The sequence below is a fragment of the Tiliqua scincoides genome, chromosome 1 (assembly GCF_035046505.1).
Source record: "Tiliqua scincoides isolate rTilSci1 chromosome 1, rTilSci1.hap2, whole genome shotgun sequence".
Taxonomy (NCBI): domain Eukaryota; kingdom Metazoa; phylum Chordata; class Lepidosauria; order Squamata; family Scincidae; genus Tiliqua; species Tiliqua scincoides.
The window spans coordinates 214,602,083-214,611,322 of NC_089821.1; the positions used below are offsets into that span (position 1 = coordinate 214,602,083).

The 9,240-nt window shown below is 43.8% G+C and overlaps 1 protein-coding gene across 2 annotated transcripts in view; it reads left to right on the forward strand.

The window, feature by feature from the left end:
• TAB2 (TGF-beta activated kinase 1 (MAP3K7) binding protein 2) overlaps nucleotides 1-3,195 on the forward strand; it is a 70,681-nt gene extending 67,486 nt beyond the window's left edge. Inside the window, exon 7 of one of the 2 annotated variants that reach the window (XM_066611287.1) lies at nucleotides 1,166-3,195. In XM_066611287.1, the coding sequence (XP_066467384.1) occupies nucleotides 1,166-1,314 (149 nt within the window). In that variant the 3' untranslated portion in view covers nucleotides 1,315-3,195. The remainder of the gene's footprint in view (nucleotides 1-1,165) is intronic. The other variant, XM_066611288.1, reaches the window with a different exon arrangement.
• The last annotated feature ends 6,045 nt before the right edge of the window (nucleotides 3,196-9,240 follow it).

Consider the following 9,240-nt stretch of genomic DNA (forward strand, 5'->3'; position numbering starts at 1 on the left):
CTTAGCAGTACGTAGTCAAAAGGATTTTCCAGTTCATAAGGAAGAGTTGACAAGAGAGATTTTTTGTTACTGTATTAATGTATAAAACCTTATTTAGGTATAGAAACCTTATCTAGCAAACATACAGTCAACATAATTCCACCGTATAAAACAGACAAGAATAAGTCCATTAATTTTTCTACAAGGTGAGGACATCGACACTCGCTTCACAGGACTTTACAATTCATTTTTAAAAGCCTGATACCCTCTCCAAGGTGGTTTTTTGTTATTGACTTGTGAGCTGAACTTTAGAAGGCGTAGCAGTGGCAAGAGGCAACTTACCACATAGTTCTATTATGTGCACTAACTGCGGCTGTACTTCAGTTGATCAGACCTAATCACAGAGGTCCATGTCTTAGTGACACTATGATTAGATTATTGTAATGGGCTCTAGGTGGTGCTGCCCTTGAAGATTGTTAACTAAAGTTGCCGTTAGTGCAGAGTGTGGCAGCTCATGTGGTCACCAGAGTTGGGCAGTGCAATTTTGTTGAACCACTGTTCCAGCAGCTATATTGGTTGCCCATTTGTTTCCGGGCCCAATTCAAGGTGCTGGTATTGGCCATCAAAGTCCTTCACGGGTTGGGACCAGGTTGTCTGAGGGACCACCTCACCCTGAGGTCATCTGAAAAGGCTCTCCTACAATTGCTTTTTCTGACCAGTGTTAGGATGTTGGCAGCACAAGGGCGAACCTTCTCCATAGTGGTACCACAATTAATGCAAATCCCTTTGGGGGAATTTAATAACTATCCCCTCCCTAACAGCTTTTTGGCAAGGGCTAAAACATTTTTATTTCATTTAGCTTTTAATTGATGGTATTTAGAGTTGGGCTTCCTGTTCTTGCTTATTGTATATTATTTGCTGCTCCCCCCTCCCCTTGCTGATGCTATTTATTGTTTCTCTCGTTATATTTGCCAAATTGATTCTGCAGACTCCCCGCATGCTATTCGTTTTAGGGACATTTTGTAAGCCATTTTGGGCATTTGCTTTGGCAAGGGAGAAGTGGGAAGTAAATTCTTTAAAGAAATTAATGTACAACTCAATATCTCCATATATAGAAGAGGAAAATGCTGCACAGGTTTCTGTTTCCTGCTGCTCTCATTTTAATAACTGTTCTCTTTCACATCAGCAGATCAAAGGTCCCTTGTCAAAGCACCAAAGACTGTACCTGACACAGAGGAAGATGAGGGCGCTCAATGGAGTTGTACTGCTTGTACTTTTTTAAATCACCCAGCCTTAAATCGTTGTGAACAGTGTGAAATGCCCAGGCATTTCTGAGCCAGGGAGGCTCATTTATCTTCTGTAAATCCAGCAGTTGACTATTGTGTCATTTCCTTGGGATAAATAATCATTTATGCATAGGATTTTGTAAAATTGAAGTGTGACAAGATGGTTTATTACTAACGTTAACTGTCATGCTACAGAGATAATACCTCAGTGTTGTGCTGCAGGCAGCTGAAATTCATCAGCTGGAAGGTAATCGCCGGAAAGACTTGATTGCCAGCTGCCTGAATCATGTACAGTATTACCAGAACCCCAGTAGGAATAACTCTCGTCCTGTTCAATGCTTGGGTGTTCCCAACCTTTCTCCGCAGATGTCACTACTGAATTTTGACAGGGGAAGGGATTAGATTGATAGGTTTTTTGTTATTTGTAAAGCTTTCAGTGAAACACTACATCCACCAACAGAATGGAAAGGAACAAGATGAAAATGTGTTAAACTGTTTGCTGCCACACAGGGCCCATGGATTGTGGACAAATTTTGCAAATCGGTGGTACTCTTCGCCTTGTCTTCCCAGAAAATGGCTCTGTTCTGTGAAGACACAAATCAGTACAATCATGCCTGAAGATAAAAAGAAAACTGCATGCTTTGTCTGTACCATACACACAGTGAAATACCCCAAAGCTTTTCCTACTGTACATAGCTCTAGAGCCTGCTTTAAGTGCCGTTCTTTTCTTCATCTTTTATTATTTCTTGTACTTCCTAATGTATAGCGTAATAGTCTTTGTTAACTTTCTTTTTCCCTTTAAATGATTACACACAATCATGACCTTTTTTAAAAAAAGCTTTTGATCTGAGAGAAGCAGTGCCTTAAAATATGAACATTGAATGATAAACCATGCACAAAATAGCTCCCCACTGCCTATTCCGTACATTGCTCTCGAAAATGCTGATGGTCTGTGAAGACCTGCAGATGCAGCATGGTGAAAATGCAGGACAAGTTGGAAGAGTTTATGCATAAAAGTAACTGTTCAAAGTAACTTAATTTTTGGTAGATGATTTTGGACAGATAAAAGGAAGCACTTCACTCAGCACTCTGTACACTGAGCTTTACGGTGGGTGACACAATGTAGTGTGTTTGTCTGGCAAAGAAATCCAAAGTTAAAGTATGTTTAACCCACCAATATATCAACATCTGAATGAGCTTGCTTCATCTGCTGGATGACCTGCAAACTCTTCAGAGGTACCTTTTCAAGAGGTAGTCCTGGGGAAGTACACACAGTAGCATAAAAACCTCACTGCTACCAATATCTGTGCAACCAGTTTCTAAACCTGAATTAGAACAAATTATAAAAAAGGCTGGAAAAGAGAAATGAAGCAGACTTGAACACTGAAGCGATACCAAGCATCTCTCTCCTTTTATTTTCATGGTCCTTTGTTTTCTTTAAAGGAAGAATTCAGGTGAACAGGAACAGGTATGACTGAAAAAAACCACATGGTTTTATTTTTATATGCTCTCTTGCATTCTACAACAATGATGTTGTAGTAATCATTAGTGTCTCTTATGATGAGGCAGGAAGTAGTGCTTCAATGTAGCAAGAGACACAATAGACTGTCACCCACTGTAAATATTTCCCAGTGGACATTTTTCATAGGACTTTTACAAGTGATCTATGTGAATACACAAAGGCCTTTGTTTTAAAGGCTTTGCATTTTTATAATGTGGGAATTAAATGACTATCCTAATAAATTAGTCAATAGACCCAAAGCACTTGCATTCAATGCATTTTGTTTATAAAAAGAGGCCTTGTTTTTCAGCTTCATCTGCAGTTCTATGTGAAGATTGACAAATCAGTTTTTACCTATTTTATTAATAAAACCTAATTTGGATATCTTGAGTTGATGGTTTTGTGATTTAGCTGGGTAAACTGTCTTTGTAACAGATAAGTTATTTATAAAAATTAAAAAAATATATTGTAATATATAGTGTTGTGGTTTTTTAAACTTTGTAATATAGCTATATAGTTGGCCAAACGATAACTGAAGGATGTAAGTTTAATTGTTCTTGTGTCTCCTCAAATAGAGGTCATGCCTCATCCACTGATTTGGCATCCACTGATTTGACTCACCATTGATATTGGGGTCCACTTTTAAGTGCCTTCTAACAAGGAAAAAAGCACCAAAATCCAATTTCCTACCTTCTTGCTGTTAAACAGCAGTGGCTGCAAGCTTCTTGGGGTTAAAGACAGCTTTCAAGACACATTTCTGAGTTTCTTGCTCCTCCATTGTCAGCCCAGAATGCATCAGTATTGAGCAAGAAACCTGGAAGTGGGTCTTTAAAGCTATTTTTCCACTGATTTGGTATCCACTGATTTTTTTCTGTCCATGGAGGGTTCTGGAACAGAACCCCAGTGGTAATGAGGCACAACCTTACATTTGTGAAAATTGTAATCTTTGGGAAAAACCTTGTTCCATTTTTTCCCTGTGAGAGAGTAAATGCGTTGACAGTTCAGGAATTTCTTAAAGCACACCAAGTAGCTATATTGGGCTGATGGCCAGTCCTATATTCCCCATTTTTTCCCTTTAGCAGCTTACAGAAGGTGGTTATCAAAGTTAAATTGTCTTTAATAATTGGGATTGATTCTGATTTCAACTTGGGAGATGCAAATTGTATAGAACTTAGTACTATTGGAGGACTTGAACATCCTAGAAAGGAAGAATTCAAAAGAAAATGGGGAAGGTTAAGGGGGGGAAATGCAATGTAGGAACCATTTTGATTGATCCAATCAGTATAGGATCCATTTTGAAAGTGCAGTGTAGGTTCCATTTTGATTAGGGTTAAAGGTGGGATTCCAGGTCTTAAGCTGAAGACTCCCAGTTGAATGCAGTGTCCTGCCATAATGCAACCTGTGTCCTTGGCATCCTCAGCTAATGTCAGTCTAGATTTAAGCCTCAGTGGAGGAGATTCCAAAGCTTTCCTTTGTAATTTCTCTAGTGAAAGCAGTTCTTTATGATTTGTACTAAATCCAATTCTCAGCTGTTTTAAAAACTATTTTCTGATTGCACTATAATCACTATTTGGGCTAAATAATTGTGTCCTTTATGCAGCATCCTATTCAAACTTCTTTCCACAGGGCATAGCCATTACTTCCTTCAGATTGTCCTGTTTGTGGGATAGAACATTTATCATTCACATAGGCTTGCATTGTGTTGCCCAAAGCTATGTATGTCCCAAGCCTTAAAATAGCATGAACTTGAGTGTCAATGTCTAGGTGACCCAAAAGCCACATTCTGAGAAAGTGCGTCTACCTAGTCAGTTATCCTCCATCTTTATCTGTGTATTGGTTTTCCATTTCTGTGTGTCTTGTTTTTCACTTTACATGACCTCCACAGCTCTTCATTTTATTGCTGTTTTGAATATTAAGTCTGACCTCCAAACTGTTTGCAATCTCTTCTCTAGTTTGGCAATCTCTAAAAACTTGGTAAGTGTTCATCTCTACTCCATACAAATAATACATTGAAGAGCATAACAACCATCCCGGTGATGTGCTGCTTTCCAGATGGTTCTCTTTCCATTTAGAGTTGCCTTTCTCCCAGTGATTCCAAGTGGCTCAGTCTCTGGCATCAGAGAATCTCCTCTCTTCATGCAGGCAGGGTCAGATAATCGCAGTCTTGATGGGGGAAGGGGTTCCCCAGACAGACCTTGCCTTGTGGACAGGGTACAATGTCTTTTAGTCAGTTAAAGTACTCTTCCTTTTTTACTGTGGGCAAGCCACACATGCTTTACTAGGCACAGCTCTCCCCAGGAAAGCCCTGATTTGGTGTACTTTAATTACAGCTACAGTGATCCAAAGATTGGCATTTCTATAGGAGCAGGCCAAGCAAACATGTACCAAGCGGTGCAGGTGTCATTTTCTTCCTCTGGTGTGTGGGAAGAAGGTAGCAAGCAGCATGGCAGCACTAGGTGACGGCAGTGGCCACAGAAGGTGCCAGGGAGCCCCCATTATCTGCCTCCATGCAGGCAACAGACTCCTGCCGGAGGTGATGAATGGAGCCTCCAGGCCACATTCATCCAGTGCAGCATGAGCAGACACCCAGCTCACCACTCAACTATCTTGTCCCCACCTCTGGCAACAGAAATGGTAGCAGAGGCCTGCTTGGAATTCAAGGCAGTGGTGAAGACCATGAGGCTCCATAGTAGCAACAGAGTCGCCTCCCACAGCAGCTCTGGACTGCAACCTGGCCCCTAACCCTGACTGGAATTAATGAGTGCCCCACCAGTGGGCTGACAGAGGAGTTAAGAGTTCAGGCCCCACCCATGCCCAGTGTGCCCTCCCCCCCCCCAGCAGAGAGTGAGGGATCCATACTGCTTGGCTGGGGCAGAAAGGGCCTCAGTGTGGCTGATAGTTATATGGAGGACCAGAGTGTCCCCACTGCTCCAGGGATCCAGACCCTCCATGTTTTGGGCAGGATTCAGAGTGAGAGTGCTGTACCATTGCCTCCTGTCCAACCAGGGACGCATCAGCGGGTTGCTCTGTAATGTGGCTTGAAGCACAGTCTGAGATCTGGCTTCTTGAACATGGGTCTTCACAGATGCTTCACAGTCTTTATGGATGGGGAGCTTGCATAGAGGGACAAAGCACAGGAACAGATACCCAAGGGCTCATCCTGGAGCTGTGAGAGCTTCCTGGCCTTCTATGCCTTCTTGCCAACAGTAGCCCATAAAGACAACCTCATCTATATGGGCACCACCTCAGCCAAGGCTTATGTGAACAGGCAGTGGGAGATGAGACCCTATCTTTGCACAAGAACATGTACAAGTGCTTCTTATGGGCAGAGGAGCCTCTCCTATCTGCCATGGCTGAGTATGTCCTGGGAAGGCGTAGCACAGCAGTCTATTGCTTAGTCACCTGCCCATCAATCAGCAATTGCAACCAGAGATGTCTGATCTGGCTTGCAGGTATAGTCTTCTGGAGATGGACCTCTTTGCTTCACCAATCAACCATCAGTTGGTAAAGTTCTTTTCCAAGGGTATCTACTTGGACACACTGCATCATCCATGACCAAAAGGGTGTCTATACTTTCCCACCTTTCTGTCTTCTCTCAAAGGTCCTCTGGAAGATAGGCAGAGATTATCCTGATCTCTCCCCACTGGCCCGGGTGCCCATGGTTCATGGACCTCCTGGAGATGTCTTGCCTACTCTATGCCATCTCACACAGAGGGAAGATATCCTATCCCAAGGCCTGGTCTTTCATCCACAGCCAGACATGCTCAACCTAACTGCATGGAGGTGGGAGTGGCAAGGCCTCCCTACACTAGACTACTCCAGAGTGGTCCTGGCCACACTCTAAAACAGATGGGAGTCAACCAACAGGATGTACAACACAACAGAGAGGTATTCACCAACTGGTGCACCAATAAGGTAGTAGACCCGAAAGCACTAGGGGTGAGTGACCTTCTGGAGCAGGCCAGGGTGGTGAAAGGGTTGAGCACAAGCATGGTCAAACTTCAGGACTTGCCCACAGTCTCCATACGAGGCCATTTGAAGGCTGTTATCCCATCCTCTCATCAGGAAGTTCTTGAGAGAAATAATAATAATACAGGTATTTATATACCACCTTTCTTGGTCATAAGAACATAAGAACAGCCCCACTGGATCAGGCCATAGGCCCATCTAGTCCAGCTTCCTGTATCTCACAGCAGCCCACCAAATGCCCCAGGGAGCACACCAGATAACGAGACCTCATCCTGGTGCCCTCCCTTGCATCTGGCATTCTGACATAACCCATTTCTAAAATCAGGAGGTTGCGCATACACATCATGGCTTGTACCCCATAATGGATTTTTCCTCCAGAAACTTGTCCAATCCCCTTTTAAAGGCGTCCAGGCTAGACGCCAGCACCACATCCTGTGGCAAGGAGTTCCACAGACCGACCACACGCTGAGTAAAGAAATATTTTCTTTTGTCCTAACCTGCCCAACACTCAATTTTAGTGGATGTCTCCTGGTTCTGGTATTATGTGAGAGTGTAAAGAGCACCCTATCCACTCTGTCCATCCCCTGCATAATTTTGTATGTCTCAATCATGTCCCCCCTCAGGCGTCTCTTTTCTAGGCTGAAGAGGCCCAAACGCTGTAGCCTTTTCTCATAAGGAAGGTGCCCCAGCCCCGTAATCATCTTAGTCGCTCTCTTTTGCACATTTTCCATTTCCACTATGTCTTTTTTGAGATGCGGCGACCAGAACTGGACACAATACTCCAGGTGTGGCCTTACCATCGATTAGTACAACGGCATTATAATACTAGCCGTTTTGTTCTCAATACCCTTCCTAATGATCCCAAGCATAGAATTGGCCTTCTTCACTGCTGCCGCACATTGGGTCGACACTTTCATCAACCTGTCCACCACCACCCCAAGATCTCTCTCCTGATCTGTCACAGACAATTCAGAACTCATCAGCCTATATGTGAAGTTTTGATTTTTTGCCCCAATGTGCATGACTTTACACTTACTGACATTGAAGTGCATCTGCCATTTTGCTGCCCATTCTGCCAGTCTGGAGAGATCCTTCTGGAGCTCCTCACAATCACTTCTGGTCTTCACCACTCGGAAAAGTTTGGTGTCGTCTGCAAACTTAGCCACTTCACTGCTCACCCCTGTCTCCAGGTCATTTCTGAAGAGGTTGAAAAGCACCGGTCCCAGGACAGATCCTTGGGGCACACCGCTTTTCACCTCTCTCCATTGTGAAAATTGCCCATTGACTCCCACTCTCTGCTTCCTGGCCTCCAACCAGTTCTCAATCCATGAGAGGACCTGTCCTCTAATTCCCTGACTGTGGAGTTTTTTCAGTAGCCTTTGGTGAGGGACCGTGTCAAACGCCTTCTGAAAGTCCAGATATATAATGTCCACGGGTTCTCCCACATCCACATGCCTGTTGACCTTTTCAAAGAATTCTATAAGGTTTGTGAGGCAAGACTTACCCTTACAGAAGCCATGCTGACTCTCCCTCAGCAAGGCCTGTTCATCTATGTGTTTTGAGATCCTATCTTTGATGAGGCATTCCACCATCTTACCCTCCAATCTTCTGGCACCGTGGCCGTTTTGAGGGACAAGTTAAAAGGGACCTTAGTCAAGAGATCTGCAACTTCATTCTTCAATTCCTTAATAACTCTTGGGTGGATGCCATCAGGGCCCGGTGACTTATTGATCTTATTGATTTTTAATTTATCAATGAGGTCTGAAACATCTTCTCTTTTAACCTCTATCTGACTTAACTCCTCGGTCAGGAGGGGCCGTTCGGGCAGCGGTATCTGCCCGAGGTCTTCTGCCGTGAAGACAGATGCAAAGAACTCATTTAATTTCTCTGCCATCTCTAAGTCTCCTTTTATCTCCCCTTTCCCTCCCTCACCATCCAGAGGGCCAACCGCTTCTCTGGCGGGTTTCCTGCTTCTAACATATTTGAAGAAGCTTTTATTATTCCCCTTAATGTTGCTGGCCATGCGTTCCTCATAGTCTCGCTTGGCCTCCCGTATCATCTTCTTACATTTCTTTTGCCACAGTTTATGTTCCTTTTTATTCTCCTCATTAGGGAAAGACTTCCATTTACGGAAGGAAGCTTCCTTGCCCTTCACAGCCTCTCTAACTTGGCTGGTTAGCCATGCGGGCACCCTCCTGGATTTAGTGGAACCCTTCTTTCTTTGCGGTATACACCTCTGCTGGGCCTCTATTACTGTTGTTTTAAGCAGCCTCCATGCACTCTGGAGAGATTGGACTCTTTTTACCCTCCCTTTCAACCTCCTTCTAACCAGCCTCCTCATTTGGGGGAAGTCTGCCTGTCGGAAGTCAAGGGTTTTTGTTAGAGATTTGCCTGGTATTCTTCCCCCAACGTGCATGTCAAAACGGATCGCAGCATGATCACTGTTCCCCAATGGCTCAGTAACGTTTACATCTCTAACCAGGTCCTGCATACCGCACAATATTA